This window comes from Budorcas taxicolor, chromosome 10 (assembly GCF_023091745.1).
Source record: "Budorcas taxicolor isolate Tak-1 chromosome 10, Takin1.1, whole genome shotgun sequence".
NCBI lineage: Eukaryota > Metazoa > Chordata > Mammalia > Artiodactyla > Bovidae > Budorcas > Budorcas taxicolor.
Window position 1 is genome coordinate 59660389 of NC_068919.1, and position 22478 is coordinate 59682866.

The window sequence follows — 22478 nt, forward strand, 5'->3', positions numbered from 1 at the left end:
GAAAATCCCTTGTGACTTTGTTCTACTTACATATTTTTGAATTCTTTTTTTGGAAAGGCTCTTTCAGGAAATAAAAGTTATTCTCATTTCTATTGGTTTAGACAAAAAGGAACCGTGTGTGTGTGTGTGTGTGTGTGTGTGTGTGTGTGTGTGTGTGTGTGTTGGGAGATGGGGAGAGTTGCCTTTAACTGCTTTCCTGGGCCATTTGCCTGGTTTCATGTGACACATTTTCTGGCTTTCCTATTTACTGAAGAACTACGTTTTGACATTCACTAAAAACAATCTGTCCCACAGGCTCCCACCCTCCCTTAAATGCTCCACTTTGTCTTGGATTTTAGGATATTGCCTTCCAAATTAAAAACAAAAACAAAAACAAAAATACACAATGATTGGGCAGCATTGCTTCCAGAGGAGCTTAACTGTTTAAGGGTTAAAGACATGGAAAAATTATAACTTAAGTACTGTAGTGGCCAGGGGTTGACGAAGAAAAGTAGCTTTGTTTGGGTGACGTTTGGGCTCTGTTAAAACAGACAAAATATCTTTTTTCGGTCTTATGGCGTAGGCAGGATTTTATATGCTTAAAAGCAAATCTTCAACTGCATTCTCATTCTCTTACATCAGCCTGCTTCTCCCCTTCCCTCTCATGTGGCAAAACAATAAACAAAGTGACCACTGTTGGTCCTCTGGGTCTCTCTCTCTCTTTCTAGTACAGGCTCCCAGGATGGAAATCTTTAGCCATTTAAACTCTGAAAAGTCCTGCTCCTCTAAGAGAGGACGTTTGCTGAATGTTTGCTTGCTGGAGAGTGTCCCATGGTTGTCAGCTTCTAAGGGGTTATGCAGAAATGCAGGCTGCTTGGGCAGCTGGGGTGGTGGCACCCTCATCTTGGGAGGAATCCCTGCCTCTGGATCTCTGTTTTCTTTTTCCTCAGCATGTGTAAAGTCAGTGCTTTAGGTTGCAGGGTGTGGCAAGAACACCAAAAAGCATTGAAAGTACTATTTGTTCTTGAAAATGTTACAGTTAATCTCTTGGTTCCAGTCTAAGGGGAAGAAAAGATCTTTCAGAAGAAAAGCAACGAAACTCAAGCACATCTGTGCCTTCTCTGGCTGGGGTTTCAGATTTGTTAATACTGATGTAATCAAAGAAAACAGTTGGAGTAGTTTAAAGCAGTGGTTTTTAACCTGAGATCTGTGCGTTCCCAAGAGGCCCACAGATGGTTTTCCAGGGGTGATACTGAGGGGCGAGAGTTGGGGCGTTGGACCCATAAAAACTGAAAAGAAATATTTGCGCAAATAGGCCTTTGTTGGAGAGAGATCTGTTGATCCTGTTTCAGTTCAGTTCAGTCATGTCCGACTCTTTGCGACCCCATGAATTGCAGCACGCCAGGCCTCCCTGTCCATCACCAACTCCCGGAGTCCACCCAAACCCATGTCCATTAAGTCGGTGATGCCATCCAATCATCTCATCCTCTGTGGTCCCCTTCTCCTCCTGCCCTCAACCTTTCCCAGCATCAAGGTCTTTTTGAATGAGTCAGCTCTTCGCATCAGATGGCCAAAGTATTGGAGTCGCAGCCTCAAAATCAGTCCTACCAATGAACACCCAAGACTGATCTCCTTTAGGATGGACTGGTTGGATCTCCTTGCAGTTCAAGGCACTCTCAAGAGTCTTCTCCAACACCACAGTTCAAAAGCATCAATTCTTTAGCGCTCAACTTTCTTTATAGTCCAACTCTCACATCCATACATGACCACTGGAAAAACCATAGCCTTGACTAGACGGACCTTTGTTGACAAAGTAATGTCTCTGCTTTTTAACATGCTGTCTAGGTTGTACATAACTTTCCTCCCAAGGAGTAAGCGTCTTTTAATTTCGTGGCTGCAGTCACCATCTGCAGTGATTTTGGAGCCCAGAAAAATAAAGTCAGCTACTATTTCCACTGTTTCCCCATCTATTTGCCATGGAGTGATGGGACTGGATGCCATGATCTTCGTTTTCTGAATGTTGAGCTTTAAGCCAACTTTTTCACTCTCCTCTTTCACTTTCATCAAGAGGCTCTTTAGTTCTTCTTCACTTTCTGCCATAAGGGTGGTGTCATCTGCGTATTCGAGGTTATTGATATTTCTCCCGGCAATCTTGATTCCAGTTTGTGCTTCTTCCAGCCCAGAGTTTCTCATGATGTACTCTGCATAGAAGTTAAATAAGCAGGGTGACAATATACAGCCGTGGCGTACTCCTTTTCCTATTTGGAACCAGTCTGTTGTTCCATGTCCAGTTCTAACTGTTGTGCCCTGACCTGCATACAGGTTTCTCAAGAGGCAGGTCAGGTGGTCTGGTATTCCCATCTCTTTCAGAATTTTCCACAGTTTCTTGTGATCCACACAGTCAAAGGCTTTGGCATAGTCAATAAAGCAGAAATAGATGTTTTTCTGGAACTCTCTTGCTTTTTCCATGATCCAGCAGATGTTGGTAATTTGATCTCTGGTTCCTCTCCCTTTTCCAAAACCAGCTTGAACATCTGGAAGTTCACGGTTCACGTATTGCTGAAGCCTGGCTTGGAGAATTTTGAGCATTACTTCACTAGCGTGTGAGATGAGTGCAATTGTGTAGTAGTTTGAGCATTCTTTGGCATTGCCTTTCTTTGGGATTGGAATGAAAACTGAGCTTTTCCAGTCCTGTGGCCACTGCTGAGTTTTCCAAATTTGCTGGCATATTGAGTGCAGCACTTTCACAGCATCATCTTTCAGGATTTGAAATAGCTCAATTGGAATTCCATCACCTCTACTAGCTTTGTTTGTAGTGATGCTTCCTAAGGCCCACTGGACTTCACGTTCCAGGATGTCTGACTCTAGGTGAATGATCACACCATCATGATTATCTGGGTCATGAAGATCTTTTTTGTACATTTCTGTGTATTCTTGCCACCTCTTCTTAATATCTTCTGCTTCTGTTAGGTCCATACCATTTCTGCCCTGTATTGAGCCCATCTTTGCATGAAATGTTCCCTTGGAATCTCTAATTTTCTTGAAGAGATCTCTAGTCTTTTCCATTCTATTGTTTTCCTCTATTTCTTTGCACTGATTACTGAGGAAGGCTTTCTTATCTCTCCTTGCTATTCTTTGGAACTCTGCATTCAAATGGATATATCTTTCCTTTTCTCCTTTGCTTTTCGCTTCCTTTCTTTTCACAGCTATTTGTAAGGCCTCCTCAGACAGCCATTTTGCTTTTTTGCATTTCTTTTTCTTGGGGATGGTTTTGATTCCTGCCTTGTGTACAATGTCACGAACCTCCGTCCATAGTTCATCAGGCACTCTGTCTATGAGATCTAGTCCCTTAAATGTATTTCTCACTTCCACTTTAGTCTAAAGTAAGAAAAAAATTAATTACTTTATTTTTGGCAGTTCTTTTTTTCTATTATGATAAAATCATATAAAACTTACCGTCGTGATTACCATTTTAAAATGTATAGTTCAGGGGTATTAAGTACATTCACACTGATGTACAATCATCATCACCATCCATTCCCCTAATTCTTTTCATCTTGTAAATCTAAAGCTCTGTATCTATTAAACAACAACTCCCCATTCTCCCCTAGCCCCTGGCAATCACCATTCTCCTTTCCATGATTTTGACTTCTGCAAGTAAGTGGAGCCATGCAGTATCTGCCTATTTGTGACTGTCTTATTTAACTTTTCATAGTGTCCTCAACATTCATCATGTTGTAGCATGTGTCAGAATTTCCTTTCTTTGTGAGGCTGAATAATATTCCATTGTATGTATGTACCACATTTTGCTTATCCATTCATCTGTCGATGGATACTTGGGTTGTTTCCATGGTTTAGCTATTGTGAATAATGCTATGGATGTGGGTGTACAGAATAACTTTTTTAAAAGCAAGTTCATAAGCACAAGTTTCTGCTTTTTTCTTTTGAGTTGTATATTGAGATTTTCTGAATCTGTGAAGCGTCTGGTGTCTTAGCTGCCTTTAAAGTTCTGAGTGAGTGTGCTTTGCACACACGTTTGTTCTTCCCCTGAGGGCCAGGCTCTGGATGCTGTTATTATCCTTAAGGAGATAATAAGCCAGTGTATGGAAAGCAAAGGGCTGGGACAGCATGGGCCTGGGACATCCTCATGAGCCTTCCCCAGAGCTGACCGCCATCACTTTGCTTCATTCCCTTGGCAGGCTACCACAGCCATACTGCATAAAAGAACCCTTTTCTATGTGGGGAGCGAGCAGAGGAAGGACCATATATTTCTCCTCCCAATCCCTAAAGCTTAGAACTCCCCCCTTTTCATGCACCTGGCAATATGGTGCCTCCAATGGTGAGTCTGGGTTTCTAAGTCAGACTTGGATTTGAATTCTGTCTCTCCCACTATCTGCTGAATTATTTAGAGGCAGTTATTAAAATTCTTTGAAAATTTCCTCATTTGTAAAATGGGGATAAAATACTTACCTTGAAATAATATTATTAAGACTAAATGAGTTGATGTCCATAAGGTGCTTAGTGCTGAACTTGACGTATAAATAGGATGCCTCTTCATTAAAACTTGAACTCGCTGCTAGAAATCTAAAGATAGGGATTTCTAATGTGAAAGCACTGCTAAATCTGGGCAAGAGTTTTTTCTTTGTGAAACTTTGGAGAGTGAAAATCAACAAGTCTACCAAATAAACTGAAAAGAAAAATCTGGTCTTAGTGGCTATAAAGATGGAGGCATTAAAGGGTAAGCTGGGAGGGGAACAAGAGAAATAAAGGTCTCTTATTATCTGTAACATGAACACTCTCTGACCTCTGCAGTTGTTGGCAAAAGAGAGGCTGTGTCAATCCATAGGGACATTGTTGACAAGCCCTCACGTCTCCACAATACAGGAGCAAAACTCTTGCTGAAGAACTAACTTGCGTTCTTTTGAATATTTTAAAAGAATATAATCAATTGAACGATGAAGAAAAACAAAACACTGTTTACATCTAAACATCAATAGAATAAAAAATAGGAAACAGCAAATCACACACATAAAAAACCCTCTAAACCAAGTTACTATTTAATGCTTTTTCTATGTCCCTGTTTATACAGAATTAATTTTATATAGCTGCTACCAATGTGCATATGCTATTCCAAGTTCTTTTTTCCCACTGATTTATGTAGATTCCCTCCATATTTCTACAGTCCTAAGATTTAACATTGCAAGTGGCAATATCTATGTTGATTTGTTTTGTTGGGGTTGTTTTTTTCACTCTAAAATGAATGTTTCTTTTACATAACTACTCAGTGCTGTTTCAATACAAATTCTTCCTTCCTTGTCAAAAACTCTGATAAATATTATGACATTTGCCATCTTTTATATTAATACTAAGGCCACCAGCGGTGGATAAATATACCTGAAGTGGAATTATTCCCTTTTTTCTGTCAATACTGGCTTTGTAATTTTCTTTCTGTGTGTGAAATTAATGAGAGTGGAGCAAGTATCTTACAGTTGTTTGAATTTTTAGTTCTAAAATTATACTGAATGTTAACATTTTCCTGTCTTTAAAACTGAATTATTTCTAACCCCTTTCATATGAGTTATCTAATCAGAAAGTTGGCAAATTATGGTCCTTGGCTGAATATGGCCAGCTACCTGTTTTTAGAAATAAAGTTATGGGAACACAGCTGTGTTCATCTGTTTGCATGTTGTCTACTGCTGTTGTGAAGTTCCAGTGGCTGAGTTCGGTAGTTGCAACAGAAGAAAATCTAAAATATTTACTATCTGGCTTTATTCAGAAAACATTTTCAGACTCTAATCCCATCGCTTAGCTCCTGCTCATTCTTGTTTCTACTACACTTTGTCCTCCTATAGTATCAAAGTACTATAGCTCCCCACATGTTGTAAGTATTTATGTTTGAGTATCTTCACACATGCTCTTCCCTCTGTCTGAATTTTCCCAATTCTACCCTGCCAGGAGGGCTCACCCTTCCAAACTCTTCTTGAGGGATGCTCATCCTATAAAGTATTCCCTTTATCCAAATTCACAACTTTACATTTTGTTAGATGTTATTGACAGTTGGAACAAGAATCAAGAAAACAGTGCCTGGGAAAGCGCTTCATAAAATTTATAAAAGTTGCTACTTCTAATGATAACTGTTATTATACTTGGCAACATCAGTGTCCACTTTTGTTTATACTTTTATTTCAACCCATTTACAGGGAGCTTTTTAGACCAAAGCACCCCAACTGGCTCTCACGGAGTACAGGATCTAAGAACACCTTTCCCATAATCCCTGTTTGTTAAATACCAACAACAAGGGTGCCAGGTCTAGTTATTTAGGCAACGCTGTAGGCCCATTCAGATCAATTAGATGTGTCTCGTCAATTACTAACATTAAGATAACTCAAACCATCAGCCAGCCAAGCAAACAAAAGAGCCCAGCTCTCAGAGGTGTCTTGTTTGACTCCAGAGAACAAGGTTGGAATCCTGGAGAAACAATAACTATGCTAAATCAAAAAGCTGCTTTATCCATTTATTGCAGATAGTTATGTTGCGTACATAGTTCTGCATTACTAATGTATAGAGCTATATATAGGTCTCTATTTTTTGTCTATCTAATCCATATTTATTTTTAATGGATCTGCATTCCTTTCTCTGCATCTCCCTTCCTTTGAAAATCAAAACATCTCATAGAAAATATTTTCATGAAATCTAATATATATAAAAACTGTAATAATATGTGTGTACTAATTGAATGATGATGTCCAGTGGATCTGGAAGGAGCTTAGAGATTTCCATTTGCTTTGTGAAAAGTTTAATATGTGTGTTGAAAGCCACAGGCGAAGGTTCAGATTACGCCAAGGGAAAGCTCGGGTGGTTGTGAATGCTGAGTCCCAGAGACAAAAGCTCTTAGTTATAACTGCATTTCTGGAGAGGAGGGCGCCAGTGCATTCACCACTTCCATTAAGGAGCAGCTACCTCTTTTAGAGGCGCTTTTCTCTCAGGAAGTGCAATATATAGTAAGGGCAGAAAAATAAGCAAAGGAGGAAATTTGCTATTGATTTTCTTTTCTTCTGTGAAATTACATGAAAGCTCAATGGCTTGTAGCAGTAACTTAGTCAATAAGGTTCCATTTGAGACCACCTTGAAGTTTAATTCTCTCCCGATCCTTTTAAACTTCCTCTCGTGTTGGATTCTTTTGTATTTAATTGTTTTTAGCGATGAGATGCTATGAAGCTTTTTATTCACAACACCACAGGGGATTTTGCTAAAGATAAAACTGTGAAATATTCCCAGACAGTTAAGTCCTATCCATCCTTTTTGGTTAGAAATCAACAGTGCTGAAAGCCAACCTTGAAAACCCAAGGGAAATAGACAATGAAGGTGAATATATGACTCATTATTATAAAGCAATTTTTCAGTATTAGAGAGTTGCTGGATCTTCTTGGATTTGAGCTGTGGTGAGAATAAGCTCAGTTTTCTCCTGTGAAGTGGAGGAGGCCCTTTATGTCAGACTCACCATTATCTGAGTGTACATTTTGGTCATAACAACTTGCTAACGTTTATTGAACATTTACTATGTACTTGATAGTTTGCTGAGTCTTTATATGGTTTCTGTTCTATAGGGAAGCAATAAGTCGCCTGTGTGAAGCTGTCCCTGGGGCAAATGGAGCCATTAAAAAGCGAAAGGTAAATAAATAATGGTGTGGTTTTTTTGTTTTATATTTCCCTAACTGTGGGAAAGAAAGATAATATTGAAATAGTTGTTTGTTCATTCCACCACATGACCCAAGGTCCAGAATAGCCTTGATTAGTTGGCATGCTATCTAAGATGCACTCAAAGTTGTTCTTCTCCTTCAAATTTTCTGACTTGCCAGACATTGTCTGAAATGGTGATGCCTGGACGGACAGAGAGGAGAAAGCACCTAAGTCTTTCCAAGTTAGAAAAAATCTGGTTGCAGGGCTGGGTCTTTACTTTGCTTTGAGCACGGCATCACATCTCTGTAAGAAACTTCATTTTTGTTTCTGTAAGTTAAGTTGTTAACAAAATGACCAGTTTTGGTACCTTCCAATTTCAATATTTTATAATGTATGTATTCTGCATTTTAACATTTTAGGCTTTTAAGACTCCATGGCCTATTTTCAAATGGAAACATGGGTGCTGGTAGCAGTAGGATAGTAAATGGATAGAAGGAGCTTTTTATGCTGAAAGAAAGCACAAGACTCGATGCTAGAGTTGAATTTAAACCCTGTCTCTGCCCCTAGTAACTGTGTGACCTTGAGCAGGTCATTTCACCTTTTGGATCCTTGGCTTCCTCATCTATAAAATGGGAGAAAATAGCACATACTTTATAGAGTTAGGTAAAAATTAAATGAAGTGATGTGTACATCACAGTGTTTAACATGGTGTCTGGGTTACATAAGCTTCAATGATAATAGTAGTTAGTATTATTGTATTAGCACATTACCGACCAGGAGTTTTTGCAGAAACACATGCCTGTGGCCAGTGATTTGTTACATGACTGAATAATGAAACACTCTGGTCAATCTTGTTTGGGTAACAAAAGATGTATTAGTATGTCTCTGCCAATTATGTATTAAGTAATTAAACCTAGAATAGTTGCTTCGAAGTCCAAAGGAGAGATTCAAAGGCTCTTAAGATAGCCATATCAGTTATAGAACTGTAGATTAAGAGGGGAAGGATTTTTAGAGATCTCCCAGGAAAAACCCTCTCATTTTGCTAGCTTCTAAACTACGGCTCAAAGAGACTTGCCGTGAGTTACTAGAATGATCAAGGTCAGTGCCAACTGTCAAAGCCAGGTTTTCAGTCTCAGCTTAGTGCTCTATTACCATACCACCCTGTCTCATTTTTTTTTTTTGGCTACCCTGCAAGGCATTTGGGATCCTAGTTCCCAGACCAGGGATCAAACACATGCCCCTTGCCTTGGAAGCATGGAGTCTTATCCACTGGATCTCCAGGGAAATCCATGCCTCATATTTTTATCATTGCTCGTTATTTCTTAAGGCTGAATCCATTGTCACCCAGAGTGACGCAAGTGAGCCACATAATACAGGAAACTTTGATGAATGGCCCTTGAATTCTATTAGAACTACTATTAGCAGTTTCTTTGACAGAATCCATGATCTGTCTGTAGCCTCTAACCTCCTCCTGCCTCTCATAACCTCTTCAGATAAGAGGTTGTGACTGGATGATCCCAACAAACAGTCTTATTCACTTAAGACTTTCCCATTTTAGGATTAGTGTGAGTCCACACTGGAAAACAAAATAAAGCAAACCAGGCTATCATCTTTCCGGAAAGTAAACATGTAAAGAAAAAAGAGAAATTACTGAGTTAATTCCTTGGTAGCTAGATTTGTACAGAATGTGCACGTGCACTCAGCTGTGGCCAACTTTTTGCAATCCCACGGACTGTAGCCCGCCAGGCTCCTCTGTCCATGGGATTTCCCAAGAATACTGGAGTGGGTTGCCGTTGCCTACTCCTGAGGATTTATTGAATACTTAATAATACATGCCAGGGACTCTTCTATGCACTTCATATTTTGAATATTCTTTTTCTTCACAATTTAAAAAATTGTGTTAAAATACACATAACATTTACCATTGTAACCATTTCTAAGTGTATAGTTCAGCGAATACATTCCTATTGTTGCTCAATCATCACCCCCGTCTATCTGCATTACTCTTTTTTTTTTTAAGAAAGAAAATCATTTATTTGAAGAACAGAATACATTTAGAATTGTTTGCTTCTAAAAAAGCCCCTTTTCCCCAAGCCTTCACTTTGTAATTTCATATATAAGCAATGAAGTTATTTTATACAATCTAGTTAAACAATTTAATGGGAATAAGCCCATAACTCTTTTTTTATCTTGTAAAACAGAAAGTCTATACCCATTAAACAATAAATTTCCATCGCTCCCCTCTCCAGCCCCTGGCAACCACCATTCTGCTTTCTGTCTCTATGATTTTGACTACGCTAATTATCTCATATAAGTGGAATCATGCACTGTCATATCGTGATAGGCTTATTTCACATTACCTCACATAATGTCCTCATGGTTCATCCATGCTGTAGCATATGTCAGAATTTCCCCCCTAATTAAGACTGAATGGTATTTCATTGTATGTATATATCACATTTTGCTTCTCCACCAAGTGCTGATGGACACTTGGGTTACTTCCATGTTCTAACGATTGTGAATAATGCTGCTCTGAACATGGGTGTACAAATATCTCTTTAAGTCCTTGCTTTCAGTTCTTTTGGATATATAAGAAGAAGCAGAATTGCTAGCTGCTGCTGCTGCTAAGTCACTTCAGTCGTGTCCGACTCTGTGTGACCCCCATAGATGGCAGCCCACCAGGCTCCCCCGTCCCTGGGATTCTCCAGGCAAGAACACTGGAGTGGGTTGCCATTTCTTTCTCCAATGCATGAAAGTGAAAAGTGAAAGTGAAGTCGCTCAGTCGTGTTCAATTCTTAGCGACCCCATGGACCGCAGCCCACCAGGCTCCTCCGTCCATGGGATTTTCCAGGCAAGAGTACTGGAGAGAATTGCTAGATCATATGATAATTCTAGTTTTAGTTTTTTGAGGAGCTGCTACCCTCAATAAGCTGTTGTACCCATTGTACATTTCTACTAATAGTGCACAAGGGTTTCAATTTCTCCACATCCTTGCCAGCACTTGTTATTTTCCCTTCCTTCCTTCCCTCCCTCCCTCCTCTCTTCTATCCCTCCCTCCCTCCCCTTTTTTTCTTGCTTGCTTTCTTGTCTTCCTTCCTTCCTACTAGTTATAGGTCTACCCAGATTTTCTATTTCTTTGTGATTTAGTCTCTGTAGGTTTTATGTTTCTGGAAATTTGTCCATTTCATCTAAGTAATCCGGTGTGTTGACATACAGTTGTTCATGGTATTCTCTTACAGTCCTTTCACTTCCGTAGAATTGGTAGTATAGTCCCCACTTTCATTTCTGATCTTTCTAATTTGTCTTCTCTCTTTTCTTTTCTTAACTTGTTTAGCTAAAGGTTTGTCAGTTTGGTTGATCTTTTTGAAGAACCAACTTTTGTTTTCTCTGATTTTCTGTATTGTTTTTCTAGTCTCTATATTATTTATCTCTGCTCTAATCTTTATTATTTCTTGCCTTCTGCTAGCTTTGAGTTTAATTTATAAACTTTTTTGATTTCTTTAAATTGTAAATTTAGGTTGGTTTAAAAGTTTTTATTGAAGTATAGCTGAAATACAATATTGTGTTTGTTTCAGGTGTACAGCACAGTAATTCAGTTATACATGTATATGTATATATATGTTTCTTCTTCAGATTCTCTTCTCTTATAGATTATTGCAAGATATTGAGTATAGTTTCCTGTGCTTTAAACAGTAGGTCCTTGTTGGTTATCTATTTTATAGATAGTAGTATATATATTACTCCAAATCTCCTGATTTGTCCCTCCTCCCACTCCCTAAGTTAGCTTGTTGATTGGAGAGCTTTCTTTTTTAGTGTGTGTTTATACCTATAAATTATAATTTATAATGTTATATTGTAGTTATAAAAGCACCGCTTTCCCTGTGTTTCCTAAGTTTGGGCATGTTGTGTTTTTTTGTACTCTTTTAATCATCACAAAAAACCTAGGCAGCAACTTTTTCTCTTTTTTTTAGATTTGTGGTGTTCAAAATGACTTGTGAATTCAGTTAATCCAAACTCTCATGGGAGTTCCTTTTATATAAAGTATGCCCCTACTCCCAGCACTTGGGGAGAAGGGAATGTTTGAGAAAAAGTCTGAGGGCTTAGATTTCACTACTTACTCAAGAATTTTGCTGTATTTCAACTTTAAAAAGTTTACATTAAAAAAGCATTCCATCTCACTTGATTTATTTAAAGTAAAATAGAAAGGAAGTGTGTGGGCTTTGGAGGAGAAGGGACAACAGAGAATGAGATGGTTGGATGGCATCACCGACTCAATGGACATGAGTTTGGGTAGACTCCAGGAGTTGGTGATGGACAGGTAGGCCTGGTGTGCTGCAGTTCATGGGTTCGCAAAGAGTCGGACACGACTTGAGTGACTGAATTGACTGTGTGATCCTAATTGATTTAGATATGAAATAACAGAACCATTAAGTACTGAATCTCTAAAGATTTGGGTCACCTGCTGGGCTCTAAGGAACTGACCTGGGACAGGGGGAACACCCCTTCAGTGTGGAGTAAGTGGGCAGGTACCAGTGTGTCACCTCTAGGGCCATGATCAGAAGTAAGGAACACACGTCCATCATAATCCTGGAACTGTTTGCCCACCATCCTCCAAGAGTCATTCCAGTCCAACCCCAGTATGCCTCACAGGTTTGTCACAGTAATTTCAAGAGGTCTGAACCTCAGTGGTCATCTGTACCATCACCTCATCACATAGTGTTCCCTTTCCCAACATTTCCCTGTGCCCCCTGGGCTCTTCCTTCGATCAATAACATTTTTTTTATATAAGCGTTTTGTTGGAATGTTTGTGCCATCTCTTCACCATTTCATTGTCATTGTTACTGAAGTATAGTTGATTTACAATATTGTATTAGTTTCAGGTGAACAGCAAAGGGATCTGTTTATACTTCTGTATACATTTTTTTCCTCTTTTCCATTATAGTTTATTACAGGATATTGAATATAGTTCCCTGCGCTGTACAGTAAATCCTTGTTGTTTATTTAAAAAAAAAAAAAAAAAAAAAACATAAATATTCCCTCTGTAACAAAATCTGTAACTTAGAATGTTATTTTGTTATTTTTAAAGCCTCCAGCTAAGTTCCTATCAACAGTTCTTGGCAAAAGTAATCTTCAGTTTTCGGGAATGAATATAAAACTGACCATCTCAACATGCAGTCTCACACTGATGAATCTCGACAACCAACAGGTAGGATTATGAGTGTCATTTATATTTAACATACCTTCTGTTTTTCTAGAACAGTCTAGGCATACTAAAAAGAATAAAGTTTCAGACAGTGTGCCTAAAACTTAATAAGACATGGGGGAAAATATCTGCCAAGGATTTATATATAACAGTAATTAGAACAACAGTATTATTAAGCCATCACTGGGATATTTAACTGCCTAATACTTGCCCCTACTTAATTGGCTTTGTTAATAAGAATGAAGGCACAAAGTTCATAGTAAATGCCATTTGGAATATACTCAAGCCAGTCATTTATTATTCTCCACCACCCTGCCCCAAAGAGAAAGCAGTTCGTTCATCAGGACCGGGGATGCAGATGAAGGACAGAGGAGAAGGGTAATGTTAGGGCCAGTGTTCTAGCTAACCAAAATTTAAGCAGAAAACATTTTCTTTCAACCCTTACGATTGAAAAGCCTTCTTGAATGTTACTGTATAAACAACTTTTTCATCTTTGATGATTTATGATGCTATGGTGTGGCTGAATTCTCATTGTAAATGTTATTTCTTAAAAAACAGCATTGCTGAAGCAAATATAAAAGATACACAGTCATTGGGCTAAATGTGTACTTTAAACTAGGACGTCCTTTGACCTTTTATTTTTTAAACTAAATTCCTTTATGTATGCTAGACTCTAATTTTTCTTTGTTTAATATGTAATGATTTGAATTTGTTAATACTTAAGGTTTTACTGTGTGGAGGGCTGTTGTTCAGGGACTCATAGAAGGTTCAATGTGTACTTGGCACTGAAAAAACACTAAGAGGCTTTGATGTCACATACAGGTAGAAAGCCTGATTTGCCACTAACAAGCAAGTTATCTTCCCACTCAATTCTTATCATCAGTGAAATGAGTTTTTATTCATGGAGCTTCTAAGATCAGTTTAGCAACAGAATGTGTCTGTGGGGTTACTTAGAGGATTAAGTAAGATCATGGATATAAATCAACAGAACAGTGTCCTTATGTGGTACCTATTACTATTTTTTACTCAAACATTCTTCCTTGAGGCCTTTTCATATACTCAGTACTTAGCAGGGAAAGCGTATTGTAATATGTAAAATTATAAAATAGTCAGTAACATATAAGTATAGTTGTAAACGTTTGTATTTCTATTTTTTTGGCCAAAAAATTCACTTGTGGTTTTGAGGTTTGCTTTATTTTTTAAATTCGAAAGCAGAATAAAATCACATTGTTTACCCAGTAGTATAAAACACCACAGAAGAAAATGTTTAATATGAAATAGTTTAAAATGGATTAATTGGGTCATAATTGGATATCTAAGAGAGGCATACCATTGGTACCTGACAACAGAACATTTGGGGCTGTCCTCGGAAGATGCAGCCTATCTGGGTGGAAGGCAGAACATTCAGTCTTTCAGGTGCTTTGTCCTCAAGATATTTGTGGCTGTAAAATTTGTTTTTAGTTTTCACTCATGTGAATGTTACCAGCTCTGGTACCATTGCTTTTCATTGTATATGCTTTCATTGAGTATAGGGTTGTGTTGTGTATGGTGGCGGCATAAGTTATTCTCAAAATCTCTTTTCCCCCCACTACTCTTTTCCAGGCCACTGCAATTAGAGCTGGTACAATATACCCATAATCTTTTAGGCAAATAGAAGGAGGGACACTGGGCATAGGTGGCTTCTACCACCAGTAGTTATAGCAGAGGTACTTTGGGGAGTGGCTCCCGTCCTTTCTACACTGCTGGTGTTGAAGGAGCTCTGTTCAGTCCACTGCTAGAGTGGGGACCAAAGTTAGGATCTCATTGCTATCAGGGTCAGGGGCTGATTTTTAAAAATAGTTTTGAACTATTTTGAAGACCTGGCGAGAATAGCCACGGGGGCGGGGGGGCGGGGGGTGGAGTTGGGGGTGTGTAAAAAAGATGTGCCACTCTGGATGCTTAAACTCAAGAAGCTTTATAGATCCCATTAAAAGGGCAGCTAAAATGTCCTAGGGATAAAGGCAGCAGAAAAGTGACCTTCTGGATGTAGCATGAGAAAATGACTTATTAAATTTTCCTTAAAGAAAAATATCCTTTGAAGTTCTGAGATAAATACAAATACCGCCCCCTCAAATTCTAAGATATACTTTGGATTGAAATAAAAAATAGCTTCAAATTTATAGACACATTCATACAGGACAGAACACTTATGGGTCAGATGGTTCAAATTTATCTTCCGTTGCTGAGAACATCAAGAATGTAACCATTTGCTCCCAGAAAATGTCTCACAGAACCTCAGAGGCAGAAAATAAGATTATATTAAACACAGAAACACGCAATGCTTACAATTTTCAAAACTTCGTATTTTGAAATGGGAAAAAACATTTTGGAAAAGCAAGTTACAGGGTTTTTTTTTTTTTTAGTCCTTGTTTTAAAAATTCAAGCAGGGGACTTCCTTGACATACTTTAATAAGAAATGTCAGCCTCAGTAGCTCCCATTCTATTTCTTTACTCATTTCTATAGTCCTATCACTGACTTCTTAACAGCTACTGAAATTGAGAAGGGTAACAGATAACAAGGTAAAACAGGCAGAAAATGGAGAAATCTTTTATCTCCAGGAGAGGCAATTCAAATACCTAGAGGCCAGGTAGGTAATGCAAACTGTCTGGGTTCATGAAAACACAATGGTGCAAGCGGTGATAGATGATGAGTGCCACTTGTCCTCCACAGTGGGGAGAAAAGCTGGGCAACATGGCAAACAGAATACTTCCCTTGTGTAAAGGCCAATCCCATATGACTATAGATCAACGGCTGCCAGATCTTCCTCTACTTTTGGGGGGGAAAAAAGATGGAAATCTGGGAGTCTTACTGATCTCTATGAATTATGAGATGTTGGTCTTGAAGAAATTGAAATTATAAGCATGAGCCAAACAAAATAGATCTGTGTCCTCGAAGGGAGCCAATGTGGGACATCCGATATAAGCAAACATTTACCTAAGTATGGATAGACCTAGAAAGTGCTCCACAAATCACACTACACACTCAGAAGTTTAACGTCTCCCCCATTCCTCATCTCCACCGCTCCCTACATCAAACAGGCTTAGAATTTCCCCAGAACTCCTTTCTTTAGTTTACCTCTTTATATAGATGTATATATCTTCATTTGAAGAAGGAAATGGCAACCCACTCCAGTATTCTTGCCTGGAGAATCCCAGGGACAGAGGAGCCTGGTGGGCTGCTGTCTATGGGGTCACACAGACTTGGACATGACTGAAGCGACTTAGCAGCAGCATATATCTTCATTTAATTCTCACAATGTATACGGTTCCTTCAAGTATTCTTATTTTCAATTCAGGACCCTGAGGCAGAGATTAATCTCTTGTTACAGAGCTAGTAAGCAGTGGAGCCTAGGTTCAAGTTAGGTAGGCTTGGTTTCAGTCTGTGGTAACTGTAATGTTTAAAAATGTTACCCTTCTCTACTTTCAGTAAATATTAACAAGTATTAATGTCAGCGGTCTCTTAAGTTACTGCCTATTTTTAAGACTAACAAACCATCAAAAGAGTGAGTTAAGAATCCAGGTCTTTCTCTAAATGAGCCTTCAAACCTAACAGGGAGTAGTTTTCTTTCTCCTTGCTCTTGCTTCTGCTCCCTACTCAATTTCTAAGAGAAATAGAGTAACACTTGTAGTTTGTAGATGTTTTTTTTCTGAACCTATTTCCTGGCATCTTATCTGGAGATAAATGCAACTAGTCATTTCATATATATTGGCACTTTTCTTTGTCCAGAGTATTAATTCACATCATACAAGCAGCTATCTATCCAGACTTGTACTGCATCTATAAGCTGTTTGAAAATGCAAAGAAGTGAGCCTACTGGGAGACCAGTAGGATTAAAATTTAAGTGGCAGTGTTTAACCTCCTTTTTAGTCTTCCCCCATCTATTGCTCCTCTCCCTGCCAAGCTAGTCTGAATTATGATCATCCTTGTCAGCCCTGTATTATACAGAAAAGAACCCCCTTCCCTAAAAGACAGGATGACTGCAACATAAGTAAGGCTCTGAGTTGTCCTGTTATAGTGGATGTATCCTTTACTGCCATAAAGCAGCAAAAACATCTGGTACGTTTTTACTAATCTTAAGACATGCTGGTATACTCAGTTTCACTGGGCACAGCCTTCTAATTATATTATTCATAGAACTTCAGCATCTTACTAACCACCATGAGATGCTTACTGATTTGGCAGGTTTTCCCAGCTTGTCAAATTCTCTTATAGGAATTTACTAAGTTTAATTTACACCAATTAATTTGTAATCTGGTATTTGAAGCTGGAGCACTTTCCCTTATAAAGTCATTAAATTTAAATCATAAAATGGTTGCAATCACACAATCAAACAGTATAGCAATTAAAAAGTAGAATTAGAGAAAGTATTATACAATTAGACAAACAAATAAAATACAGAGAACAAGAAATCTTTATTATCTTGAATGCTGGTGCATAACCAAAAGCAAGCTTAATTAGAGGAGGAGACAGAGGGAAACTTCAGATACTGAGGTGGATTTCTGGGTAGAAAACCCTTTAAAACTTTCAAGGGTTGTTCATAGTGTCTTTTTTTAGATGTAGGGCTTTCCTTTTACTGGACAATGTTCATTTAACAGTTCTTAAATTATGAAGTTCAACCAGAGTCTTTTGCCTGTAAAGTTAAATGAAAAAAAGAGAGCAAGTGAAACAGAAATTTCTCTAGTATATACAGATGTTTCAAGAGTTTGTGTTCTTTGTACCTTCATGTACATTTTACAGATGTTTCAAGAGTTTGTGTTCTTTGTACCTTCATGTACATTTTACAGTCTAAATCTGAAACTTCATTAAGGACGTCTTAAGTTTTGACTTTTAAATATGTTCAAGGCAATGAATTTTCTTGAATTAAAGATTACAGTAGCTTTAAAAATGATCAAGATATATGTACAAACAAAATCTCAGTTGTTCTTGGAAACACATTTTAATAGCACACAAGACACATACTTCTTTTGGGTCTAGATTATCCTTTGAGATACTGAAGAATACTCGGTAGATTTATTTTACACTAAAAATTTAGCCTTAACCACAGCTCGGATAGATCACAAAATTGAATCTTTAAAGTTTTCTCAATATGCTTTCAGTCCAAATAACTCAAAGACATCTTATGTCCTAAAATGGATACATCAGTTACTTTTTCTCATATAATTATCATCAGTGGGCTCTGGTACTGGCAGTCTGTCTTGGTCATAATTTATTCTTGCAAAGCCATTCCTTACAGTGAAACATGAAAGATTATCTTCCTCAGTGCAAGGAAATTACTCTGAATAAACAACAAAGTCAAAGCCATAAGTGTCTCTGGATATTCTTGAAAACAGGTTTCAACAGTACTAAGATACTCTTCTTTAACAATTTTCTTTCTTTTTCATAACTGTGCAGTCACTACCTTATTCTACTCAGCAAAAAAAAAAAAATTTTGTGGGGGGTGAAGATTAAGTTTTTCATTGGCACAGAACTATTTGGAATGAACCCAAAAGACAGTGGAATGTTGGGTCTCTCCTCAAGCAGCTTCCTCCTCTCTTCACAGCATTTAACTACTCTCTGTCAATGATCTCATCACAGCCGAGTTCTTCGGTCAGACGATTGACAACCATAAGTGAAAAAAGCTCTTCGATAAAAGCCAATTGATCAAACGGGGTCTTCTCATAATGCATCTGAAACCCGCCATCCAGGGCTGCTTCTCTGGCTCTGGAGGTTCTCAGAAACATCTTGTTGGCTTCTTCAAGGGCCGCTGATACTCTGTAGCCCGCACCACTGAGCGGCTCCTCTTCAGGATAGTCATAGTCGTCCTCCCAGTCATCGAATTCCTCGCCCTCGTCCTCGCTCTCGAAATCAGGGCCCGCGATCTGGCCTGGCTGCTCCCCAGGGCTGGGCCGGCTAGCGAGGCCTCGGGGCCCCTGTGGCTCCGCCATTGGCTGGGCCGCCTCCTCCTCCATTGGGCCTTCCTCCTCCAGTTGTGGCGGGGCCCCGGCGCGGGAGGGGTTCGGGGATAGCTCCCGGCTCCCGCCGCCTACCTCCATATGCGGAAGGTCACTCTCACCAGGAATCACATCCATCTGCAGATCGTTGCTCTCCTCATAGAGCTCGGACAGCTCGTTCATTTCAGACATAGTGCAAGCAGCGCAACCTCCCCACAATTCGTTCGTTTTCCACAAGCTCGGATATACGCGGGCGTGAGGTTGTGCGCTTGCGCAAGCGCCGTGCGCTTGCGTGACCTCGTGCGTGTGCGCGACCCCCAAACACCGCCTCCTGCTCAGGGCGCTGCTCTGGTTATGCACAGGGGAGCCTGGCGTGCTGCGATTCGTGGAGTCGCAAAGAGTAGGACACGACTGAGCGACTGAACTGAACTGAGTGCCCCCCATCGCCCTCTGGGGGACATTCCCAGTGCTCGGTGGTCTGCGCTCCGTGCGTTCGAATTTCAGACCTAGGGCTGTGCATTGCTTGGCACCTTACCTAACCGTTCTGCTGCTTATGATGCTATAAACTTGAAAATACTCTGTATGCCTTCTGTAAGACCCCTTACAGAAGGTGGGAAAGATTGAGGGCGAGAGGAGAAGGGGCCGACAGAGGATGAGATGGTTGGATGGCATCACCGACTCAGTGGACATGAGTTCGAGTAAACTCCGGGAGTTGATGATGGACAGGGAGGCCTGGCGTGCTGCAGTCCAGGGGTCGCAGAGTCGGACACCACTGAGCGACTGAACTGAACTGAAGACCCCTTAATCTTCCTCCCCTCTCGCCCCTCTCCTTTCTCGCTCTCCTCTTTCTGCCGCTCCTCTTACCTCCATCCCCAGGCAGTCGCATCTGCTCCAAGGTTTTAACTAAGTTTATCTCTGCGCTGCTGCTGCTAAGTCGCTTCAGTCGTGTCCGACTCTCTGTGACCCCATGAACTGCAGACTACCAGGCTCCTCCGTCCATGGGATTTGCCAGACAAGAGTACTGGAGTGGGTTGCCATTGCCTTCTCCTATCTCTGCGCTAATAACCGCTAAATCTGCACCTGAAAACCACACGGTGTTCTTAGCCATACATCAGCATATTAAGAACTCATCCATCCCTCTCTTCTATTTTTCTCATTTAAAAAATGTTAAATCACAAATAAGCATATTATCGGTGTTCTTTAAAAAATATGCAGAGAAGAAATACATGGGCCCATTTTTTTCCCCCGCAGGAGGTGACTTTACACTTAATTTGCTGTGTGTTCTTTAAATCTTTTCCTGTGCATTTATATGAATCTTTTAAGTCCTCAAGGAAAAATCTTATTTTTTTAACGTCTTACATAATTGCCTTCAACTTTAAAAAAGCAAAAAACCCCTAAATCTTATAGATTTAGCGGTTAGTATACACAGACATGTTTTCATAGTATTCTGTTTGTGTAGCTATACTGTAGTTGACTTAACTATGCACGAAGAATTTTCCTTTTTTTTTTTTTTTGTATTGTATGGGTAAATGAATATCTTCATGTGCCAATACGTCTCTCTAGTAAAAACCTAGAAGCGGAAAGGTGGAATTACAAGTTATGCAAACTTTAGTTTTAATAAACGTGAAATTCCTCTGAAAGTTATTGTACAAATTTAAGCACTGGGCAATGGTGTTCAAGAATATCCACACCCCTGCGACACATGATTTTGTTGAACTTTAACAACTTTGTCAATTTAATGGTGTCTTGTTTTATTTTTTATAGCCTTGATTTTCTTTGCAGGTTATCTTTCAATATGTTTATTGAACATTTTTATTACTTCTGAAAATTAAATGATCTTATTTTGGGTTTATCTTTTTTCTTATTGATGTAGTAATTTTTTATAAACTCTGTGTGAAAACTTTGTTTCACATGTTGCAAATATATTCTCTTTGCCCATTGTTTCTTGTTTTGGAGAGCTTTTCTTATATAAAAGTTTTAAGATAAGCTTTCATGTAGTCAAATTTAAAAGTTTCTTTCCTGTATGTCTTTTTTTAAAAAATTAGGATGGATTTGCCTACCTCAGAGAACTTAAGCATAATCTTTTATCTGTCTTTTAATGTCTGTATGGCTCTTCTGTGGTTCAAACATTTATTTATAAATATCATGAGGACAGGATTTATTTTTATATTTTTCATATATGTAGCTGATTCAGCTGACTCCACTAATTTAATCACTTGTCCATTTGTCTGCTGTTTGGTGCCACATTTATCATAGGCTAAAAGAGCACAAAAGTGTCAGTCCTTTTTAGTCTTTGTAGTCTAATGAATTTCTATAGTTTTATAATATGTATTCATAATAAGGAAAATCTTTTCTCTTTGTTCTTTAAAAAATTGCCTTAGTTCTTCTTGCACATTTATTCTTCCAGTGTGAATTTTAGAAGTAGTTTAAAAAGTTCCCTGAATGGCACTGGTGGAATTTTTATTGGAATTATATGGAATTTATAATTAATTTGGGGAAGAATTGATGTCTTTATAATATTGTCTTCTCATCCATAAAGGTGATATATGTCTTTCTGCATGTTCATATGTTATTTATACTCTTCACTGAAGTTTTCCAAAAAGTTTTATGTAATTCTTATTAGTTATATACTTAGGTTCTCTTGTAAAATATACCTCTCCCCTCTTCCTCATACAGTGTCAGATTGGCTGTTCCTGGTGTACGGGAATGCTGTTGATCTCTGTATATTGATTTTGTTTTTAGTAATCATTTTAAACTGAAATATAAATATGGAAAACAAATATAGAATAGTGCAGAAATTGTAAATGTATATCACAAAATGAATTTGTTTGTGTTAACTACTACCCAGATCAAGGAACATCATTTGCAGGATCCCAGAAAACTACTTGTTTTCTCTTCCTTTGCCCCCAAAGCCACTACTATCATGACTTCAAACAGAATGAAATAATATTGCTTGGTTTTGAACTTGATATAAATTCAGCTATGCAGTATACAGTCTTTGTGTCTGGCTTCTTTTGCCCAAGAAATATGTTGTTGCTGTGTAGTAGTCCCATGTTTGAATATCACAGTGATCATCATTGGAATTGTTTCCAGTGTGGGGCTATTGTGAGCAAGGCAGTGGTTATCTTTCTTGAGATCTTTTGGGATATGTATTTACACAGTTCTTTTGGATACGCATCTAAGAGTAGAACTGTTAGATTCTGTTACACAAAGCTGAAGGCAGGATTAGTCAGTTGATACATAGTTGATTTAACGAATCTTTAAAAGAGTATGACAAATAGGTCTCTGCAAATTGGTCATTACACTGTGGTTTCCAAATAAGGAAGCCTAGAATCTCAAGTGAAAGAGACAGTCTTAGCTAATGTATTTTGTTTATTTGGATAGCCTTACTTCATATTGAAACTCTTAATGTTAGCACCTTAGTAATAATGGTGGCAAGTGACTGAAACTCAAATCAAAGTAACTTATATAAAATAAATAAACTAGAAAAAATACATAAAAAAAATAAAGGGAGGGGGGAATGTATTGGTTGAAGTGATGAAACAAATGTTACCTCCTGCCTTTTTACTGTTTTTGACTCTCAGCTTTGATTTTTCTCCAGAGAAAAATAATTTTCTAGCAGACTTTTCCCTCATGACAGCAAAAG

At 38.7% G+C, this 22478-nt stretch overlaps 2 protein-coding genes across 2 annotated transcripts in view; one reads left to right on the forward strand and one right to left on the reverse strand.

The window, feature by feature from the left end:
• SHC4 (SHC adaptor protein 4) overlaps nucleotides 1-22478 on the forward strand; it is a 129180-nt gene that overhangs the window by 66429 nt on the left and 40273 nt on the right. Inside the window, exons 3-4 of the mRNA XM_052646541.1 lie at nucleotides 7587-7650; nucleotides 12746-12865. Of these exons, the coding sequence (XP_052502501.1) occupies nucleotides 7587-7650; nucleotides 12746-12865 (184 nt within the window). The remainder of the gene's footprint in view (nucleotides 1-7586; nucleotides 7651-12745; nucleotides 12866-22478) is intronic.
• On the reverse strand, nucleotides 17296-19051 carry EID1 (EP300 interacting inhibitor of differentiation 1). The gene has a single exon (XM_052646542.1). It carries the CDS (start codon nucleotides 19022-19024, stop codon nucleotides 18449-18451), a length of 576 nt encoding a protein of 191 aa, XP_052502502.1. The 5' UTR covers nucleotides 19025-19051; the 3' UTR covers nucleotides 17296-18448.